The sequence below is a fragment of the Prionailurus bengalensis genome, chromosome B2 (genome assembly GCF_016509475.1).
Source record: "Prionailurus bengalensis isolate Pbe53 chromosome B2, Fcat_Pben_1.1_paternal_pri, whole genome shotgun sequence".
NCBI classification, from domain to species: Eukaryota; Metazoa; Chordata; class Mammalia; order Carnivora; family Felidae; genus Prionailurus; species Prionailurus bengalensis.
This window is the reverse complement of record NC_057349.1, coordinates 16,189,357-16,212,758: the sequence shown is the minus strand read 5'-3', so window position 1 is coordinate 16,212,758 and position 23,402 is coordinate 16,189,357. Positions and strand designations below refer to the sequence as shown.

The 23,402-nt window shown below is 43.4% G+C and overlaps 1 protein-coding gene across 5 annotated transcripts in view; it reads left to right on the top strand.

Moving 5' to 3' along the window:
- The first annotated feature begins 482 nt into the window (after positions 1–482).
- Positions 483–23,402, top strand: part of PHACTR1 (phosphatase and actin regulator 1) — a 561,485-nt gene continuing 538,565 nt past the window's right edge. For 2 of the 5 annotated variants that reach the window (XM_043590817.1, XM_043590811.1), the window contains exons 1-5: positions 484–658; positions 909–1,317; positions 1,887–1,933; positions 2,678–2,814; positions 3,216–3,368. In XM_043590817.1, coding sequence (XP_043446752.1) covers positions 3,266–3,368 — 103 coding nt within the window. In that variant the 5' untranslated portion in view covers positions 484–658; positions 909–1,317; positions 1,887–1,933; positions 2,678–2,814; positions 3,216–3,265. Of the gene's footprint in view, positions 659–908; positions 1,318–1,886; positions 1,934–2,677; positions 2,815–3,215; positions 3,369–23,402 lie in introns of all 5 variants that reach the window. The other 3 variants (XM_043590814.1, XM_043590815.1, XM_043590813.1) reach the window with 3 other exon arrangements.

Sequence of the window (23,402 nt, the reverse complement as noted above, 5' to 3'; positions counted from 1 at the left end):
TCTGTCTCTCTCTCCCTCTCTCTCTCTCTCTCACCTATGAGTCATTACAATTTCAGTAGATTCACAATAGAGAGTTCAGAACCTGTCGCCCACACCTCACTGTAAGCTAAAGAAACCAGAAGACAGCTTTCTCCTCTTGTAAATGTCAAGTGTTCAGCATGTCTCCGTCAGAGGGGGAATAGATATGTACAGCTTAGAAAAGTAAGTCCTTGGGTCTGGGCAAAGCTTTGAATATTCTGCTCCAAAGTGGACTTTCCCCACCAGAATATATGATTGGTACTTTCAGCTTCTTCTTTCATCAGGCTGAACTCTGCAGCACCAGCTTTGTATCTGATGTGTTCTGATTGGGTGGGACAAGACAGACGGGAGACTTTTCAGATCTGTCTCCAGAGCAGCAGGACTGCGTCTATGGGAGGGGCGAGTGTGGTGGTCTTCCGGCCAAGACTTCTCAAACGTAGCTTCTCTTTTCTAACGTCCAACACACCACACATCGTGCCACGCTTGCTACCAATTCTTCTTGGTCAACAAAGGGTGGTAAACCCAATATAGGGCTGGCATTTGGTCATCATTATGCCTCTCACGAACACATCTTCAGGTTCTGTGTCCAAAAGTCCTCCGGAGGTTTGGTAGAGAAGATACCCCATCAAAATAAGCTCAGGTATCTAACCGAAGTGTCTTCGTTTGCTGCTGGGATGATTTTGTTACATTCAGACAGAGAAGAATGCATTTAGACAGATTGGCATGATTGGGACTGGAGATTTGACCAAGCAAGCAGAGGCAGGGAAAGGAAGAAAGGCCAGGGAAGAGGTGGGGGGTGGGGGGGGGGGTGGGGGGTGAAACCAGATGTTCACTCTGGATCGCACTCCAGAAAACAGCTCACAATTATAATTCCCCACCTTGTTTTGCAGCCCAGAATACAAGTGGCGTTGCACCAAACCCTACCCAAGCAGCCGTCGTGATTAGAAAGTACTCCACACCTTGGCGAACTGAGGAGACATGAGCATAATTTTAAATGCAAATTAAATTGAGGGGGTAGCCGAGAGAACACATAAAAGACAGGAAAACAAAACCTTTCAATTGTCTTAAATTAGCAGTCTAGCGTGTGCTAAAGAGCAGTTGCACTCAGATCCCTTCTTAGGGCTTGCTTTTCATCACAATATAAAGGGGGCAAATCCATCACTTCCCTCCGCTCAGCGCTCTTGAACTGAGATTGAAGGGAAAATTAGAAGCCGCTCATTTGGGCTTCGAGCTCAGCAGCGTCGCACGGTTTCGTTTCATGCTCCGCGGTGTCCTGCTGAAAGGGGCCAACAAGTGCTGGTGAGTACCTGCTAACTTCAAGACTCTCCCTCTTCCTTTCATCGATCTTTTCTGGCTTTTACGCGTGGGGGAGGGGGCCTCCCCAAAGATCTCTGTTCTAACGCATTTTTTCAAAGCTGGGAGATTTCAGGCAGCTTTTTAGGCTTCTTCCAGTGACTGAGTCGCAGAAGGAAAGAGAGTTATTTTCAGCCTAGATGCTGGTGACTGATCTATGTATTAATTATAACAGGGGAGCGTTTAACATATGCTAGCTAAAATGGCCTTTCCCTGCAACCCGTAGCCAGCATTAGGGTAAGAACTGAGCGCCCCCAATTTCTGGACAACTTTTCTATCATATTAACTGGTTAATCATGTAATGCTGTCGTGATTGCCAATCAAACTGGGACTGGGGGCTATCAACATAAATTATCCAGCCAAAACCCATTTTTAAAGGACTATGACACTTCTCTGTATACGAGAGGGAAGGGGTGATGGGGAATGGACCACATGATGGTTACATGTCGATTTCGACGGTGATGATTTTGTGCCAAAGTTTTATATGGGAAACTGGTCATTTTCTTCCTTCACAGTGGAGGATACAAAGAGGCTGAGGCTGGCGTCACCTTCCGTTGCTAAGGTAACATGTTCTGGCCATTTTATCTGGTAAAGGAGGTCCAGTGGACTGTATACATTATTCATCGCTGTTCTAATCAAACAATCAAAATTGTTTACTTTCATCGGGAATTTAGTGAGATCAAAGCCACTCTGGCTGAAACTGTTCTTGCTTTTACTGCCGGCAGTTAGTCCTTGGTGGTTTTTTTTTTTTTTTTTTCTCTGTAAGTATGATTTGCTGTTGGGGTACGTTTGGGTATTTCTTAAAGTTTCCTCTTACCAGATATGGTTTCTTAAATTAAAATACGCACTGTTAGAAAAAGAAACGAATTGGATTAGCCCTCCGAGCTTGATTTTAATGACATTATCTTGTAATTTCTTTCCTAAAACATCCTGCAGAAATAGAGATACTTCATTTGTGCAAGTATCAGGGAAAGGCTACATATGCTAAAAAGAAGCCAACAGACTGAATGTTTTTTAATGAAGTGCATCAGCTTCCTGACAGGCTAGTGCATGATAATATTAGGGGAATCATTGCAATTCTGAAATAATTGTTACTGCTCTACAAACCAGAATTCTTTCTCAAAAGCAGCCTAGGTCAGGGGCAGGCAGGTGATGATCCTGTCGCACCTTGTAAAACGTGCTGCAGGGAATCACCAAGAAGGAAGGAATTCAAGGCATTTTTACAGCAAACATGTCAGCATGTGTCATAAACGCAAGGCACCTATAAGTGGAGGCTCGGATTCCCAGGCGATTCTCACTGTTCTAGGGGAATCAGAGCTCCCGGGACCAACTGAGGATCATTTCAGAACGGCTGATGCCATTCGTCAGATGGACCTTTTGAAAACGGAGAGCATATGAATCTAACGGCATATTTTCCAGTGAACACACAACAAGGAAAGACTGGTATGTTATTCCTCTTTAGCTTGAATCATGTGTTGTTGTTGTTGTTTTTTTTCTTAATGCAATATATTTCTTTTCATGAATGATGATTAAATGTTGCATTTTCTCAACACAGTAGGAAAGGTATGTTGAGGGGTGCTTTTAGCATTGAAATGTCAGTCAAAGGAGGGAATATTATAATGGGACATTTCTTATTCCAAGATCTTTAATATATATGTGTGGGTATAAATATATCCTTATATAACAAATATAATATATTGCATCTACATATCTATTTAAATACATATATTTAAATACATGATATATTATTAATTGTATGTGTGTGTGTGTGTATATACATATATGTTTTTAAAAATCTATTTGTCAGTCCAAAATATTGTGGATTTTTTTTTCCTTTTTCATAGGTATACAAGTGACTATTTTGTCTTGAAACTCTGCTTTTGGAAACTCAAGGATGGATTATCCCAAAATGGATTATTTTCTGGATGTCGAGTCGGCTCACAGACTCCTGGATGTCGAGTCTGCTCATAGATTCTTCTACAGTCAAGGAGCTCAAGGTAATAAAAGGCGAGGAAGAGAGGAAACTCCTCTCTTTTGCATGTTGGTTTTCTATTGACAGTATCTACCACAGGCGTCCAATCATTGGGATTCCTAAATTGATCACGAATCTTTGCCAAACTGTGGCTGAAATGGAGGCAGGCATGTAATAGAATGGATAAGTGCAAACTTTTGGGATGTGGGAAAGAGAGGAAGAAGGAAAGAGAGATGAAAGAAAGAAAGAAAGAAACCATCCTACTCAACTTGCGGTACAAACGTCCCTTGGAAAGCTCTGTTAGGAAATGATTCCTCCCCACCTCCTTGCGCCCAAGGCACGGGTTTGAAAGGTGTCAGGAATGCTTTCCCCGCTGCCCCCCCTCCCCCGGAAAAGGTTAAGTTTGCAGCCACTACGCTAGAGGAGATCTAGGACACACTGACCTATCTGACCGAACTCCGGCTGGATTCGGGGCTCCCCGAGATAAGCTTTGTGCCTCTAGAGCTGCCTTATCTATTTTAGATGAATTCAGCTACTGCTCGAGGAATTAACCGTGCACTCGGGGAGCAGTGAGGAACACGCCTGTTCTAAAGTGGGGCTGCTCTGTGCGTTTTTATTACACATTTCAGGAAGGTCAGTTAGGCTCCAGTGTGCTTCCCCTTCCACGGTGCATTCAGAATGTTTTGCCAGCACGTTAGAAAGAAGCCAGAGTGTTTTATGGAATATCCTGCTGGGCAGGAGATATTTTCAAAGCACTGTTTTCTTTTTTTTTTCCATGCAACATTTAGAGTATCCAGTCAGGGCAATCTGATATTGGGATGGGCCTCCCCCGCATGTCAGAAGTGATGCACTGAGGAGAAAGGCAGAGTTCATAGGTGTTCTCGAACAGAGAAGTAGTCAGATTCATGGAAGCCAAACGGCAGCCCTGAGAGGGAATGCCGTGTGGACCGTCCTGGCGTCCCTCGCTGTTAGGTGCTGGTGGGCACTTCACACCGGGCTCTGATGGCATCTGGCTTTCCCCAGAGGTCTCCTCTGCATTGGTTTCATCTCACGGCCAAGCCAATTTCCCATGGCAACCTCGAGGGCTTGCAAGCCTCTTTCTTCTCTGCGTCCGTTTTCCTGGGCACGATCCAGGCTTCCTCGAGTGGAGACGAGCTAGAAATTATCCGGTTGATTTGCTCGGGTCAGGGTGCTGGATAAATTAGCCCAAGTGATAGGATAGCTCATTCTCCTGGTGCCCCTGGTCGTAAGCGTCAGCAAATGCTACCTTCAGCCACCTAAAGAGAACATGTATGCTGAGGTAGGAGAAGGGTGAGAGTCTGGCCAGAACCTCCAGCCTCTCCTGGGTCTGCAAGTAAGAAGACGCTGGAAGTAAATGGAGGAAAGGGGGCCGAGGCTCAAGCCTGTCACCAGTCCCGTGTTTAAACATTCCCGTGTCCGGATCTGAGCGGGACAGTAATGTCCCGTGGTGGGGTCATCTACATGAGCTGCATACCCTTCGGCAGAGCAGAGAAGGGGGGCGCCCTTCACGATCGGTATTCAAGATGCCCACCTTGCCTCTTGAGTAGGGACGGTTTAAGCTTTCAAGAAGCCCGTGGGCTCCGGGCTTTCACGGAAGGCAGGCAGGCAGGGTGTGGGAGGCTCAGAGGACTCAGAGCCGCCTGGTGGCTGTCAGCAGATGGATTTGGGGGTGGAGTGGTCAGAACTGTCACCATCCGTGACTGCGGTTTAGACAGCAGAGCTGGGATGACTAGAAAATGCAGGGTAGGTGGTAGCATAAGCCTCTGGTTCTCCCGATAGCACCTTCGTTTTAAGGTCATCGGAAGGATGTTCCAGGCAAAGAATCTCGGATTTGTAGCGAGGTTGAGGGGTCCCGAGACATCACCTGGGCTGACTTCTCAAAACCTCAACCTTCCTGGAGCCGAAGGGCAGGTGCAAAGCCGAGGAGTCTGCATCGTAAGCAAGAGCTCCGATGATGATTACCAGCACCTCGGTCTGGGGGCCCGCAATGAAAAACCAGTCTGCCCAGTCCAATTTCTTTCCTTCATCCCTGGAACAGGAACACTTTCATCACCAATAGAAGCAGGGTGATGCATGGTTACAGACCCCGGGACCTTGTCTAACCAGGTTCAAATCCTAAGTCTGCCCCAGTGAAGCAGGACAAGTGCCCGTCTTTGATCTTCAGTTCTCTCCTCTGCAAAAAAAGAAAAGAAAATGGAGACAATAATAGCGCCCAATTCCTAAGTTGCTAAGAGTCTTAATACTGTCTGCCGCATAAGAAATGCTATGTGTCAGCAAATCGATGAAATAAGTCTCCCTGGCAAAAGGCTCTCCCTTCCTCTGTTTGAGATTTCATAAGGCAGCCACTGCCTGGCAAATAAGAATGTGGCCTGATAGGAGTTTTACCTCCTATTTTTAGCAAAAAAAATTAAAAAGGAAGGAAGGAAGGAAAAAAGAAAGAAAGAAAGAAAGAAAGAAAGAAAGAAAGAAAGAAAGAAAGAGAAAGGGAGCAAGGGAGGAAGGGAGGAAGAAAGAAAGAAAGAAAAGAAAGAAAGAAAGAGAAAGGGAGGGAGGGAGGAAGGGAGGAAGGAAGGAAAAAAGAAAGAAAGAAAGAAAGAAAGAAAGAAAGAAAGAAAGAAAGAAAGAAAGAAAAAGGAAGGAAAGAAGGAAGGAAGGAAGAAGAAAAAAGGAGGGAGGGAAGGAAGGAAAGGGAAGGAAATAAGGCAGGAAATTAAATTTTCCATAAATTCTTTTTTTTTTTTTTCAACGTTTATTTATTTTGGGGACAGAGAGAGACAGAGCATGAACGGGGGAGGGGCAGAGAGAGAAGGAGACACAGAATCGGAAACAGGCTCCAGGCTCCGAGCCATCAGCCCAGAGCCTGACGCGGGGCTCGAACTCACGGACCACGAGATCGTGACCTGGCTGAAGTCGGACGCTTAACCGACTGCGCCACCCAGGCGCCCCAAATTTTCCATAAATTCTAAAACAGTGATTATTTTCTTGTCACATCAAAACCCCACTCAGGGCAAAACAGAAAACTAGTGAAAGTTTGTCTTGGTAGTCCCTATCTGCCCAGTCCTCCATTTCACATGAAAGGTGAAACCCCCCCCCCTCCTCCCCACACCTTCCCTAGAGCCCCTCCATCCAGGACCGGTGAACCCCCTTTCCTTTCCCCAGTCTTTCCTGGACAACCAGCCCCTCAGCCTGGTAAAGGGCTCTGGGTGAGTGGGCAGAGGCCTGAGGACCACGGTTTGCATCCCTCCCTTTCAGAACCAGATGCTTGTGTTTGGATGGATGGCCACGGCCAGCATCTCACCAGTGGCCACGCTCCGAGCACCAGTGGAAAGGGGGCAGTATGGGAGCTGGCTCTCGGAAAGGCATTTGAGGCAACTAAGGTTTATGCTGCTATAAAGCACAGCAGCTCCCTACCTGGCCAGCCCAGCCTGGGGACAGGGGCATGATAGGTCAAGTAGCCCTGATTTGATGCCCTCTTCTCAAAGAAGTTCCAACTGGGGGGGGGGGGGGGGCACTTGGGTGGCTCAGTTGGTTGAGCGTCCGATTTTGGCTCAGGTCAGGATTTCGATGTTCGTGGGAGCCCGGGGATGGGCTCTGTCCTGACAGCTCAGAGCCTGGAGCCTGTTTTGGATTCTGTGTCTCCCTCTCTCTCTGCCCCTCTCCCGCTGACCTCTGTCTTTCAACAATAAATAAAACATTAAAAAAAAAAAGTCCAGTCGGGAGCACAGTATTTAGCTGAGCACCTGGCAGTTGGGTGACCTAGGATTTGATCCACTGAACTTGTGTGTGATGATTGCCTTGTTGTCCACTCTCCAAGTCATGTTGATATTTCTACAGACTGGTCAAGTGTTCGTGTAGGTATAAATACTTGTAAACAGGAAAGGAAGGAAATCTGAGTTTTATTTTCCACATTACCATCCTCGTATCGATTTTATTTACAAATTCACAACCTTCTTAGAAACCACCCTCTTCTCTATTGACTGCATGCAGAATGGTTATCTGAGGCCATGATACCAGAATTATAATGTTTCTGACCCCATCGTAGTTGTTTTTCAATTCTTTTTGGAAAGTGGCAAAAAGCCAACCCCGAAGTAGAAGATGTTTTTAGCTGGTAAAAGTCAGAGAAATCCCAGAGGGTGAAAAAAGAAGGGGGAAAACAAGGCAGTCTATCACGGGACAGATTCTTTTGAAAGCCCCAGAGGTTTTCAAAAGTCAGTCATCTGCTCTGTGGAATAAAGCAGGTTGCTCTGTGGCCCTTCATTTTTCCTTGGTTTGGCTCCAAGGTAGGGAAGATGAGCCCACCTCTCTGGGGAGTCTGCCTGAGAGCGTGATGTGCTGCAGAAGAGGAAAAAAAACTAGGGTCACCCTGTTCATCATCCGTCAGTGAAGGACCTTCTCCCAATTCATCTGTGAGCGCTTTGTCAACAGTAAAACCTGCTTACCTAGAGAGAGTTCTGCAAAGGTTGCCATTAACTTGAAAAGAGAACTCTTGAGGTTGAAGAACACGTGTGGCATAGACATCCGCCACGTCCCGACATCACACAACTTGAGCTCACCCATCTTCCAGGTTGTTGACAATGACAACTCACACACTCAGCTTCAGACTCTGCCATTTTTTCTTACTGAACAACTGCATTGGGAGAGAGATCATGTTCTAAGATCGCAAAATTAGCATCATGGGATTTTCAGGTCGAAATGGACACCACACATGGGCGATTCTCTTGGTCCCTTCGAAAACCAGGTGAAATGGAACTTGGGAGGGAAAGTCCCGGGTCCCAGTGCTGCATTTACAACCACCCACCGGGCTGGTCTGATGAATACTGAAGGTTGAAAGCCACTGCTCTGGATCGTTAATCACGTGCTATTCAGAGTGTGGTTCTGAACTAACAGCACCAGCGTCAGCTTGGGGCTGGTTGGAAATACAGAATCTCAGGCATCCCGGCCCTAGAAAATCAGAGCCTGCGTGGCAACAAGATTTCCCGGTAATTTATGTTAGTTTGAGAAGAAATGATGGAATCCAGGGCGTGTTAGAAACACCTGGTAAGCTTTTATGAACTCAAGACCAGAGCCCCTGGCAGACCAATTAAATCAGAATTTTTCATGGTTAGCCTTGTACTTGGGAATCATTTTAATTGTCCCTGGTGAGTCAAATGTGCAAACAAGACTAAGCACCACTGACCTCCCGTTTTATAGTAAAACAGGTTTTAGCACACCGTGCAGCTATTTTTCCTGTCTAGGTCTTTCCCTTAAATAAATCCAAACCACTGGAAAGGTGCAAATGGACTTTTGAAAAACAGGACTGGGCTACACATGGGTGTACCCTCTGCATGTTCATTGTATCCATTAATTCTCAAAGAAACTTTGGGAAAGAGGGATTATGGTGCGTATTTCACAGATTAGAAAAGACGACGCATTCAGAAAGCAGCAGGGCCAGGATTTGAATTCGAGTACTTCTGACCCCAACAACCTCACAGGTAGTAAAGGAGACATTTGTGACCAAATCACACATCTGGAAATGGTCAAAGCTCAGAGTGGTTCTACCACATGCCCAGATCACACAGCTCACAGCAGAAAGTGGAGACTGGAACCAGGCTGCCTCTTACCACACACACCTATGCCCTCTCTGCTGCCCTACATTTCTCTTCTCCAAGAGCATCAATATCCTTGGACAATTAAATTTCCTTCAAAATGGGAAATACATCAAAAGGCAGCCAATTGACTAGAGTCACTAAGCAATCGAATTTATGACTCCTGCTCACAATTTCCCCCTTTTATCATTTTAAACAACCATTGGCATTGGAGCCACGTGCTATATTTATTTCATCCCAGTGCATCTTCTCTGTCTTGTCCAACCGAGGGAAATGCCGGCTTTGGCAACTGATGAGCACCACAGTTCACAGCTAAGAGTCTCTTCAAGTCGCATTTGGAAATGGAGAGGAGTTCGTTTAAACGTTTCTCTCTCAAATGTTTCCTCCACCTTTTGCTCACCCTGTGACATCATCAGAATAGCTGGCTTGTCAATCTTTGGCCATGAGTTGAATGTACTCTAAATCTAAACTCTAAACCCCTGGGTCTTCTTGACTTCTTACTCCAAGAGACAAAGACCTGTGACAGCCCTCAACTAGTTGCAAGTCATTGGCGACAGTCATCGGCACAAAATGTGCTCCCGCAGTTTCCTCTCCTGTACTCCATGCAGGACCCAGCCCCAGTGTAACCTCCTGTGTGAAGCCTTACCTGACGTTTCCAGAACTCTCTCTCACAGCGTTCCGTTCAGGCCTACACCGTAGCTTTGTCATGTTGTATTCTCTTTTCACCATGTACTAGCTGCATGAGCTCACATGAGTGGCTTCACGTCTCTAAGCCCGAGAGTCCTCATCAAAATGGATAGAACCCCAACTCCAAAATCATAGGTATTTTTGAGAATTAACGGAGGTGTGCTTATAAAGTGTTCAGTACGTTCTTTATTGTTGATTTGTCATGATCGTTTTATTATCACCCAGGTGTCTCTTGCCTACCCAAATGGTGGTGATCTCCTTAAATACCATTTTCTCGGTGCCTAGTATCATCCTTGGTATACAGTAGGAGCATTTGGACTTAGTAAATGTCTCTACTGAGCTCAAGACATGAAAATACTTAAATCTCCATTACAAGGAGATGCTCGGGGTTCAGGGAAAGAACTTTTGACAACTGAAGATTTGGAAAACAGAACCTGCTAGGACCTTTAAAGCATTCAAATCTTCAGGTGAAAATAGAGGCTGCTGAAGGCGAAAGGGAGGGGCAGGTCAAAAACAATTCTCAAACACATACAGGTGCTGGAAAAGGCAAGCGTTATCAACCTGGCTATACCTCCCATAAAATAGAAGAAATTTAAAAAACAAAGGCCCAAAGAAAACACAGCAGGAGGGATTTGATGTCCTAGTGAGGAGAATTAACCTTTGAAACAGATTTACAAGGCCCCTGAGAGTACAGTTCTTAGAAGAGCTCTTTAATACTCAATAGTCTGTGATGGTTGAGTTTTTATTCCGCCAAAACATAGAATTGTGGGATAGGAGACCAGTCAAGCTTTACTCTGCTGAACTTCATTGACATCAATTCAAAAGCCGCTCTGAAACTAGCTCTGAGCTATAAATCTCAGTTAAGACACCTTTCCCCTTCCTTCTTTACTGCCTAGTCCAGTCCGTAGGCTCTTTGGTTGACTAACCTCAAACCAGCTTCCGTTCACACTCCTGCTTCCGTCCAGACTCAGCAGAAGGTGGTTGCTTCTTCTGCCCATGCCCCAAGCCCCACGCTGGAGACACCTACTTTGAGAACCACTCACTGAAAGCCTGACCATGGTGTTTCTAGGAGTCTTGCCGAGTGAATACCAGGTTTTCTTCCTTCTCCCGGTCTATCCCCCTGAGACCTTCATGTCATGGTCTTTGATGTAGCTCATATCGGCACTGACGGGTCAAATTTGCTCCATAAGGAGGTAGAAACAGTGACTGAAAAGCAACCTGATCCCCACGAGAAGCATGACTGCCAACTGGGCTCTAACCTTTTCCGGTCACCATTCTGGCGTTCGCCCATTTGTCCCTCAGAGCCCCAACACAAGCAGTATGTCCCAAACAAGCAGTATAGGTATAATTTCCAGAACCTTGTCTCTGAGAAGTGCTTCGGAATACACTTTACGTACGTTGTCTCTAGCCTTACTTTAATGGCGCTCAAGTCCTCACCGTCAATAAACACTTGCTTTTTGGCTTGTTCTACCCGCCAACCCCCCCCCCCCCGCCTTTAAACCTCTATCGGGGAAGCAGCACCCTGAGCGTCACTCACGGATGACAAGCTAACTACCAAGCCTTCCCTCCTAACCTCCCACACGCTCCATTTTAGACCTCTAATTGCTCACACGCAGGCTCTCCAAACCTGTGTTTAACACAAGGAACATTCTGTGTGAAGGAGAGGGTGAAGGCAAGCGAAAAGAAAAAATATCGTGGAGATGGCCAGCCTGCCAAGTTCACCCATAGGGAGATGGCCATAAAACGTAACCTTCCATTCCTGGAGTGTGCCATTGGGTCAAGGCAATTCTCTGTGCGCAAAGTAACGTTCTGGGTACCAACGAGCGACCTGCACACGGTCTTCCAAAGCTCCCTGTGCCTTTGCCCCCAGCCAGCCTCAGCTTTGCCGTGTATTGTGATTCAGGGCTCCGAGATACAGTAAGATATGAGGACAAGAGGAAGAGAGAAACGGCGAGGGGATCAGAAACAGAAAGGGGGAAAAAATGATATGAAAACACAATGGGATCATCCCAATTAATAACTCCCACTTTCACGTAAGGTATATGAGAGGGTATGGGGTGCCTGGGTGGCGCAGTCGGTTAAGCGTCCGACTTCAGCCAGGTCACGATCTCGCGGTCCAGGAGTTCGAGCCCCGCGTCGGGCTCTGGGCTGATGGCTCGGAGCCTGGAGCCTGTTTCGGATTCTGTGTCTCCCTCTCTCTCTGCCCCTCCCCCGTTCATGCTCTGTCTCTCTCTGTCCCAAAAAAAAAAAAAAAAAAAAAAAAAGGTATATGAGAGGGTAGATTATAGATTCCACACAGGCTCACACACAGCCAACATCAGCCAGGACCCGATTAGCGTAAACAATTCACAGGTGCTTGGGAAAGAACTCTTCCCATTTTCCCAAGCTAAATCTGTTTTCCTGCAAACTTTCAGTAACAGCCTCTGGGACTGAGCTGGCAGAGGCAAGGATGGGGTGCCTAGCACATTAAAATCAGTGCATGGTGGGGCGCCTGAGTGGCTCAGTCTGTTAAGCGTGACTTCAGCTCAGGTCATGATCTCACGGTTCAGGAGTTTGACCCCCCATCAGGCTCTGTGCTGACAGCCTGGAGCCTGGAGCCTGCTTCGGATTCTGTGTGTGTGTATCTCTCTCTCTGCCCCTCCCCCACTTGAGTTCTCTCTCTCTCTCTCTCTCTCTCTCTCTCTCTCTCTCACTCTCTCTCTCACAAATAAGTAAACACTAAAAAAAATTAAAATCCGTTCATGGCTAATACCATTTTTTCAATATTTTAAAGAATAGTTCAGCAATTAGACCCACACACCCATGCAAAACCACAGAATGAATATTGATGTTAAATAGTACTCCTGAAATGCTAGGACTGAACAGGGAGGTTATGTTGGAGATTTATGTATCTCTTCTCAATCATAAAAGCAAAACAAGGGTAATATTAAAGTATCTGGCCAAAAAATGGAAAGGGAACTCAGCCCTACATAGCCACCATTGACCTTGAACAATCTGGGACACCTGCTCACCCTGCAGTCAAAAACCAGCCTGTGACCTTTGACTCCCCCAAAACTTAAACTACTAAGGGCGTACTGTTGACTGGAAGCTTTCCCATTGGTAAACAGTCGATTAACACATATTTTGTGTGTTATATACATATTATTTACTGTATTCTTACAACAAAGTAAGCTGGAGAAAAGAAAATGTTATTAAAACAACCATAAGGAAGAGAAAATACATTTATACTACTGTATTGTATTTAAAAAAAAAAATTCACAGATAAGTGGAACCCGCCTTGTTCAAGGGTCAACTCTGCATACGTATTATGAATATCTTCTGCCGGTCTCTGCCTTCTTTCTTTTTTTACTTTCTTAGTGGTATATTTTAATAAGCAGACATTTTTAATTTTGATGAAATCCAGTTCATTTTTTTTCTTTTATGGTTAGTCCTTTAACAAATCTTTGCCATCCTGCATGTTATGAAGATTTTTTTTCTGTGCTGGTTTTTTTCAAAGCCTTATAGTTTTAGCTTTCGCATTTAAGCCTACGATCCACCTTAAATGAATATTCCGTATGATACGGGGTAGAGGAGGAATTGTCTTTATGAAAGTATTCTTATTACAACTGACATTTTGAAATGTGATCGCTGAGACCTGGATATTTTAGTTATTTCTTTTGTCTCTTGTGCTTTCTCCTTTCCTCCATACCCTTTACAGTCTTTATGTTACCCCGATCAAAAGTGACTTATCACAGATGTCATTTATATATCTTTGGAGTTGGTGGTTTCCATGAAACGGGAGTTAGGGAAGTTACCGTTCTGTTTTTAAGTTACCCTCAAAAGACTGAAGAGTTCCCAAACTGGACTTTTTCGTGAAAATTAATTATCTAAGTGGCATTATATATCCAAAAATCTAATACAGTTCTTTGTTTACACTTGTGAATGTTGGTATACCGATTCCATAACTATTGGCATCAGAAATAATTGAACCTATTATTCTGCCACTGTGTTACTTAAGAAGTTTTTATGCTCTTAAGGTATTCTTCTAGATATTACCCAGTCTAATATCCCTGTTATCCATTGATTTCTCCATTATTCAACTACCAGAAAGTTCTCAATATCCATTTCTGCCCATAAAATTCATAGCTTTCGCAGTCAATTTATTCGCAGCTCTTTACTTTTGTGACACATCTGCATTAACGTTTTGGCTGATTAATAGAATTTCAACACACGAAACACATTCATTCAGTTGGCAATTCAACAAATATTTATCGAGCACCTATAGAGTGCTCACTACTGTTCTGAGTACTGGAGCCTCAGCAGTCAACAAAACAGACGAAAACCTGCCTTCATGGAGCCTACGTTTTAGTGAGATTTTTCACGTCAATTTAAATCCCAAATGTGTGCCTTTATTTAAAATTGAATATTCAAGGGGCACCTGGGCAGCTCAGTCAGCTAAGCGGCTGATTCTTGATATCAGCTCAGGTCACGATCTCACAGTTCATGAGTTCGAGCCCCGCATCGGGTCCTTTGCTGACAGCAGGGAGCCTGCTTGGGATTCTCTCTTTCCCTCTCTTTCTGCCTCTCTTCCTCTCTCTCCCTCTCTCTCTCAAATAAATAAACGTTACGAAATTTAAAAAATAAAATAAAACGGACTGTTCAGATATTAACAGTCTGTCTGAATACTTTGCAGTAGATAATTATATGTCAATCAAATCGTGCCACCCCCCCGCCCCTTTCGTGGTGTAGAGTTCTTCCGAGATATTGCTGCCCAAACAGGAATGATATTTCCCAGACCCCTTTATACCTTTGGTAGTGCCTATAATCAGTTCTTGTCAATGGAATGACAACAGAATTAATGTGTCCCTTCCAAGCCAAGGTATTTTAAAAGTGGGTATACCTTCTCTGTGCTTTTGTTTGCCTTTCGCTGGCAGGATACAAATGACTACAAAGCCCTGGGGGATGGGGAGGGAAAGAGCCTATGACCGGCTCACTTCGGGCAGGAAGGGGGACCAGTAACTCAGACTCCAATGAGAACAAAATAATACACCTTACTGTGTTAAGGCACCACAATGTAAGGTTTATTTGCTAAAGTAGCATTGCCATAACAAACATACTTGCCTTGTGAAGACTGAAGACTGTCCGTCCGAAGAGGTATGATGCTTATCTGAGAATAGAACCATTACCCTTGAGCGGTACAATTTCAGGCTTGCCAAAAAAAGGTGAAACTGAAAGAGACAGTCAGCTATGCAGCCTCCCAGAGGGCAGGGCCAGCACCTAAGATGAGATTTTTGGTAACTACTGAGGCCAACACAAAATTCAATGCAACCCCGAGGCACTTGGGTGGCTCAGTCAGTTAAGCATCCAACTCTTGATTTGGGCTCACGTCATGATCTCACGGTCATGAAATCGAGCCCCGCGCCTGGCCTTGCGCTGAGGCACGGAGCCTGCTTGGGATTTTCTCTCTCATTCTCTCTCTCCCGTCCCCCACTCTCTCTCTCTCAAAATAAATAAACTTAAAAAAAAAAGTAAATGCATCCTTAGCAGTTAGGAACCTAAAAAAAAGTTACATAAGAAAGTAGGAGTAATTTTGAGGACACTTTGGCCCATGAACCAAATTTGCATAATTATAACATCAAGCGATTACTATTGGAATTCTGATCAAACAAGGCTGAAGAATGTGTGTGTGGGGGGGGGGGGGGGGAATGCTGTAGGAAAACTATGTCCTTCTTCATCCTGTGTGGTAGTGAGTGTAAAATAGGTCAGAAAATAATAAATGCATGCTTTCTATGCTCATATAGGAATAGAATTCGTTTCCTCTGTGGGAGTCGAACCAGTGACTAGAAACAGGCTGGAGGAAGACTCTTCATTTTTTCACTTGTGAATATTGTACCGTATGAAATTACCTATTTAAAAATACAATTTTCAACAACGCAGCTTAGCTGGTGAGAATTAGTTCGCGTCCGGGAAGGTATAATTTTCCTGAATTCCAGCAAAACTCATTATGAAAACGGGTGGATGGGATTGCAAAACTGACACTGTAAGTTAGTAAGTACCCTCAATGATATTCTTCCCTTAAACTCTATGAAGTTGGGGCGCTGGGGGCTCAGTCAGTTGAGTGACTGACTCTTGACTTCGGCTCAGGTCATGACCCCAGGGTCATAGGATGGAACCCTGTGTGTGACTTCACAGTCAGCATGGAGCCTGCTTAAGATTCTCTCTCTCTCTCTCTCTCTCTCTCTCTCTCTCTCTCTCTCGGGTACCTGGGTGGCTCAGTCGGCTGAGCTTCCAACTTTGGCTCAGGTCATGATCTCGCGGTTCGTGAGTTCGAGTCCCGCGTCGGGCTCTGGGCTGACAGCTCAGAGCCTGGAGCCTGCTTGGGATTCTGTGTCTCCCTCTCTCTCTGCCCCTCCCCTGCTCATGCTCTGTCTCTTCCTCTCTCTCAAAAATAAATAAACATTAAAAAAAATTAAAAAAAAAAAGATTCTCTCTCTCTCTTCCTCCCTCTGCCCCTTTCCCGCTCATGCTCTCTCTCTCTCTCTCTCTCAAATTAAAAAACAAACAAAAACAAAAACCATCAAGTCGCATAGGTTTTTGCTTATAACAGCTATTAAACCCAGTGCTAAAATACACTGAGCTGAGATCTAACCCTCTGAATTACAATATCCTAAAATGATCAGTCAAGATGTTGTTACATGTTGAAGCACACTGAGTTCCATGGCTTCACTGAGAAATTTATGTTGTATCGTAATACATCCCTAATGTATGATATTCCAAACTTTTAGTCAAACAAACAAAAAAAATCACTTGTCTTATTTATCTCCTTTAAGTCATCTGTTAACTCTCTCTTTTGTGCATATTTTATAGCGTATATAAAATATTCATGCGATACAATATGGGTCCGCAGATTAAGAAGAACATTCTTGGGGAACGCAGGCCGGCTCAGTAAGCTTCCGCTGGCAGGCTGCTGGGTCCAGGTTTGGAGACATCTCCATCTGCCCCGGAAGGTCAGACAGAGCATCTCTGACGGCAATAGTCAGGTCAGGGCCATCTCAGTGGTTTGAACTTCGACTCGAAGGCTAGACAGGATTTATTTTTTATTTTATTTTTTTTAATTTTTTTAACGTTTATTTATTTTTGAGACAGAGAGAGACAGACCATGAACGGGGGAGGGTCAGAGAGAGAGGGAGACACAGAATCCAAAACAGGCTCCAGGCTCTGAGCCATCAGCACAGAGCCTGACGCGGGGCTTGAACTCACGAACCACGAGATCATGACCTGAGCCGAAGTCAGCCGCTTAACTGACTGAGCCACCCAGGCGCCCCCTAGACAGGATTTAAATAGGAGAGAGGACAAGGAGAAGGACATTATAAAGCAAGAAAACATAGAACCCACAAGGCTTGTCTGGCCACTAACGCAATTCTCCAAGCGGGATCTGGGCCCGTTCACAGCAGCATCAGTGATGTCATTGTTTAAAATGCTTTCCCCAGACCTGTTAAATCAAAACTTCTGGCAATACTCATTTTTATCAAGCTCCTGGCAATTTTTAGGCATACCAAAATTTGGGAGGTTCTCATTCCATGAAAATACCCTGGAGGGCATGTGGATTTGTAATGCGGAGACATTTATCAGTGATTTTTTTTTTTTTAATTTAAAACAGTGATCAATCTCAAAAAAGGAAACTGAGAAATGGCTACTTTGAAATATTTGTCCTCCATGGGTCAGCCATTTTGCCAATATGTAATTCAGCTTTTCAGCATTTGCATTTCTATTGAGCACTGAAATGTTCTGCTGCCCAGTAATAAAGAGAATTGAAAAGCTGGGTTTCCATTCCTGTTTTGAGTGTTGGGCCGTTCTATTGTTTAATTACCTTTAACTCTAGAAAAAGACCAGAAAGGCAACAACATCTGTCGCCTGCCACATCCCCATCCTGCCTGTTTGCCCTAAGGCAAGGTGAAATGTACTTTTCAAATTGGGTGTTACATGTTTCAGGGGTTGAAAACCTCCTTGTGCCATCAACTGCTCATAGCCCACATACTCAGGTTCTGCAAGCTTTGTTGCCACTAACGCCGTTGTAAGGTGGGAAGATGAGAAAAAAAAAATGACGAATTCCTAGATTCCTATTTTCCACAAGCTGTTTCCAGAACGATGAGTGGAGCTCACGGTGATCATATTAATATTGATTATCATCTGAATATAACTTTTATTCCCAAATGCCCTGTTTCATGGGGTTATGTTGCTACATTTGCAATCCTGGTGCACCTGTTGCCACTTTGTGGCAAGGGGCTTTTGTTTTTCTTTTCCTCCTGTGGAGAAAAGACCAAGATCCACCCCAGGCTACCTTAAATGAAACCCTGAAGTTAATGTGCTTTCAGATTACAATAAAAGCAGAGTGCCAATTTAAACCGCGTGGGCGTGGGCGCGCCTTGCATTTCTCCCTCCAAAGGGGGGAATGTTCCACAGAAGACTTAGGTTTTTCAAAATAAAATAGGACCTAGGTGCTACACAGAAATGTAGAGCCTGGAAAGCATATTTTAGGCGCATGCACACTGGTTTTGGGAGATGAGTCGGAGTAAGGCTGAGCAGGAAAGCAGGCTTCTGGATAAAGGGATGAAGTGAAATGCAATTGACCCTTGAACAAAGTAGGGGTTATAGGTCCCAACCCCCACCGTTGGAAATCTGCAAATAACTTTGACGCCCCCAAAACGAAACTACTAATAGCCTTTGTTGACCAGAACCCTTACCGATAACACATCTGGTTTTAATACATGTTGTGTATGTGACGTGTGTTACCTGCTGTATTCTTACAATAAAGTAAGCTAGAGAAAAGAAAACGTGAAGAAAGTCCTCAGGAAGAGAAAATGCATTTACAACAGTACTGTACTGCAGTTGTTAAAAAAAAATCCATGTGTAAATTGACCCAGGGCGAAATCAAGGTCCAACCGTATTTTAATTTTTTACGCTTAACTTTTGGTCACTCTCATCCCCACTCGCATTTTTACCACGTTGCATTTGTGACATATACAAAATTGGGGTTAGGGATGAAATCTTTTTTTTTTTTAATGTTTTATTTAGTCTTTGAGAGGGCAAGCGGGGGGAGGGGCAGAGAGAAAGAGGGACAGAGGATCTGAAGCAGGCTCCGCCCTGACAGCCGCATGTGGGGCTTGAACTCACACACCGCGAGACCGTGGCCTGAGCTGAAGCCCGCGGCTCAACCAACGCAGTCACCGGGGTGCCCCAGGACTGGCTGAAGAATATTATGTTTTAGGGCTAGGCTGCAGAAATGACAGGTAGGAATGACTTTAAGCAAGTCGTTTAATCTTCCCTTTTGAATGCAAATGAAGAGTTCTTAACCCAGAAAGTTCCAGGATTAAAGGAAACAAAATGCATTTCACAAACCATGGGCCAATATATGGTTTGCAGGCTATACTGACGAACTCGTTTATAATAATCATGTATCTGTTTTCATTATGTGTTAGAAAAAATGTAAATTCAACCGATTCCATTAAGATATTAAACTATATAATTAGACTTTAGGGACTACTGCTTAGACCAAGGGGGGAAAGGTAGGCTACCGGAAGTTCATTTAAGGAAAAGCACTAAGTAAATAGTAGTTAGGTGACACTCTAATGGAACAAAAATCCATGAAAGTGACACAGAAGTGACTAACGTTTGGAAACACTGAGCAAATAAACGTAAAACACTAAGCAAAGTATCAAGCACCTAATGTGCATTTAGTAAGTGCTGGCGCCTGTGTTAATTATGCTTTAGTTTTGTCAAAGCTCCATGGAAAATGGCAGGGTCTCTGGTTCTCCAGGAGAGACCTCCCGCCCTGTCTGATCTCAGGTCTTCTCTGCCATCATCTTATGCCTCATTCAGATTTCTAAGCCCTTTGAAAATGTGAGGCAACAAAACTTCGATTTTTTTTTTTAATCAAGTTGCTCAAAATCCCCGAAGAATTTTCTTTACGCTTGGCCTGCGAGGAAATTTTGTCCTCCTGACTCTCTCAAAACATTAGCTACGCTGTACTGATTCCCTCTGAATTTGTGGCAAACTCCAGTTTATCAGGTTGTGACTTTCAGGTGGTGAGTGACGTGAGTCAGCATTTACCGAGGAGTGAGGCGCTTGCAATCATATGTCTTTCCATCCGTTTCTTCTGGTCAAAATTGTAAGTAAGAAAGCATGGCGACGTGAAGAAAATGACATCAGAAACACCGGCTGCTAATTCTAACCCGGCCATTAAATAACCATGTGAGGAGCTATACAAACAGCTGAAACTCGACAAGCCTTTGTTTCCTCATTTGCGAAATAGTTACAATGCTTGCGATATTATTTAGAGGATGAAAGGACATAAAGTAATCAATTTAGATGAGTAGATTCTCAATTTGGAGAGTAGATGCTCAATGAATATTTGTTTAAGGAATGATAAATTGCCACAATAAGGAAAGACAAGAACATTTGCTGAGTAACTGTTCTGTATCTTCAAGATGCTCAAAGATAATATAATATAATATAATATAATATAATATAATATAATATAATATAATATAATATAATATAATATAATATAATATAATATAATATAATTAATATAATATAATTAATATAATATGTATTATAAAATATAATATAAGATTATAATATGTTATATAATATAGTAAAATAATATAATACAAAATATCCTAATAGAAGCAAAAACAGGATCGGAAAGAGGAAAAGAAAGAATTCAGAGAATTTTTCCTGAAGGAGTTGATGCCTGAATTTCATCATAGAATTAGCACAATAGTGGGGCATTCCTTAAAGAAAAAGCTAGTATGTATAGCTCTTTCCAGAAACGATTCGGTATGACTAGATCAAATAGTACAAGAAGGTGAAGGTGAAATATATTTGGGATTGGAGAAAAAAGCAGGGTTCAAGGAAAGAGACCTTGAATACCGGTTTAAGAAGTTTGGAATCTGTAGGAAACACAGGGCACTGGAAGGATTTTTCAAGCTGGAACAGTTTCTAGGTCTGTTGATCTTGCTAGGTAAGCCAAGTCTTGTTAGATCACAGAAACATACATTTTACAACCCGTGCTCAGATGCGATGATCAGAATTATGGGGAGTTGGGTGTGGCAATCTGGGTTTTTTTTCTCTTTTTAAGGGGTTGTTTTGTTTTACTTTTGCAGCTCCTGGATGCTTTGATGTAAATAGTATGAAGTGTAGAATTTGAGACCCATTAACTAGTCTAATTCCTTACTTTTATAGATGAGGAAAATAGAGCCCAGAGAGGTAAATGAATTAAGTGGAATAACAATCCAAGCTTATATTCGTTTAAATTCACTATTTGTTGACCACTAACCATGTGCTAGGGATTCAAACTCAAAATAGAGAAATTCCTAATATAGGGGCAGATAAATACATTAATGATTTCAGGCCCAAAAGAACATATATAAACACTGTGAGTTTCGGAAGCACAGAGGACGCCATCCTCGTCCCACAGAGATACATGCGTGTGTTTTGGGGAGAAAGGGTAGATGTGTTTCCACGTTGGTGTCCCAGATGAGATGATAGTTCATCTGTCTTTGAGTTAGATTTAAATAGGAGAAAAGAGAACATTCTGGGCAGTGTGAAATGGCTTGTGATAAGGCACGGACACATTAGAAGTACGATATGTTCAGAGAACTGTACACATTAAAGAATGAGAGATGTACTGGAAATATAGGGAATGGCAAGAGAAGAGACTAGAATAACAGGCAGTAGCCATGGCATGAAGACTTTATATGCTTAACTAAGGAATTCCAAACCTGATATGGAATAAACTAAAAGAATCTAACCCAGAGGAGATCTGTTGTGAGATCTGCTTTTATCAAGACCACAAATATGGAGGACAGGTTGGAGAGAGTGAGAATAGAGGCAAAGAAAGAGAGGCTACTGCAGAGATCCCAGCAAGAAGTAAAGACCACGTGAAAAGGAAACTGACAAGAGTTTCAGCAACGGAGAGGGATCTTGGAAATTATGAAAGTTCTTTCCCAGATTATGTGATGGTAGGGGGAGTAGACAGAAAGTCAGAGAGGGGTACTTCCAATGATCTCCCAATGTGTTACACAGACCCATTGGGTAGATGATGAAGCTGTTCACTCAGAGAGAGGATATAAGAAGAGAATCAAGATGGAGGGGAGAAAAAGATAAGTTCAATTTAGAATATGTTAGAATTTGGAAACTCTACAGAATATCCAAGCATAGATTACCAGTAAAGAATAAGTTCTACAGGTACACTTGCTGTAGAGATCTTAGAAAGCCATCCAAAATATTCTATATGCCTATGTAATTCCTAAAATAACATCACTAACTATCTTACATCTGTCTCTAAATACATGGTTCCACTGGGCCTTTAGTTTTCCTTTCATAATTCTTTTGAGGACTGGGAGATTGTATAAAGCAAACATTTGTTTTGTAAATTAAAACTTTTTGCTCTGAGTATAGTATTTTCTCCCTAACGCTAGTACTTAAAATTTATAGGCCATTTGAAATATTTACATAAACCAGATGCTTGAAGTTACCAGTTATTCTTTCAAATTCTAGCTTGTGTTTTCATTGGAAGCAAAATTTTGAGTTAACACGAGATCATCTATGGAAAACATTTTTTTTTTCTTAATCTCAATGCAGCCCAGTCTCTTTACAGAACTGTAGGTTCTGACAGAATGTTGCAAAAGAAGTTGGGGGGGGGATGGAGATTTCAGCTATAGCTGGTTAAAAATAGACCTTACTTTTCTTTTGAAGGGAGCCAGTAAGATCTTTTGTTACATTTTGTTAATTATGTACTGCTTGGTGACTAATCTTGATAAGTGACAGGCAGAGGGAAAAAAAGAAAAAAACAACTAATTGACTTCACCCAATTCAGTTCTTGTCTCTGGAAAGCAAGACCACACTCTAAGACATCATACCCCAAGACTTATTTTTACATTAGCCCCCTATCCTGTGCCAGCTCAATAATGTAGGCGTGCACACAGAAATTGCAAAATGAAATGAGAAGGGGGAAGAAGACTTGCATTTGATGTGTCAGGGGCTTAGTATTTATTGCCTTGTTTAGTACCAGAAAAAGGGACTTTTGAGAAGTACTTGTTATTCTCATTTCACAGATGAAGCAATCCATGTTTCCAAGAATCAGGTTAACTTCCCAAGCTCATACTCCTGTTAAGAATGGAGCCAGAGAGGCGCCTGGGCAGCTCAGTTGGTTGAGCATCTGACTCTTAATTTCTGCTCAGGTCATGATCCCAGGGGCTTGGGATAGAGCCTCGTGTTGGGTTCCTTACTAAGTGTGGAGCTTGGGATTCTCTCTCTCTCCCTCTGGCCCTCTCCCTTGCTCACGTGCTCTCTCTCGCTCTCTCTCTCTCTCTCTCTCTCAAATAAAAAATAGGGGCTCCTGGGTGGCTCAGTTGGTTAAGTGTCTGGCTTCGGCTCGGGTCACGATCTTATGGTTCATGGGTTCGAGTCCCGCATTGGGCTCTGCACCGGAGCCTGCTTGGGATTCTGTCTCCCTCTCTCTATCTGCCTCTCCCTGACTTGTGCATTCTCTCTCTCTCTCTCTCTCTCTCAAAATAAGTAAATAAACCTTTCAAAAAATAAGCAAATTCTTCATATCTTGGAGTGGTTGATTCTAACAAATGTAAGAAATAATCAGACACAATTTGGGCTAAGAGACAGAGGTCAACCATGCTTCGTTGTTGCCGAAAGAATGGCTTTGCCAGCTGGTCGATGGTCCTGGCTCTGTTCTGCCATTATTTACTAGACAGAGTCTCTGACTA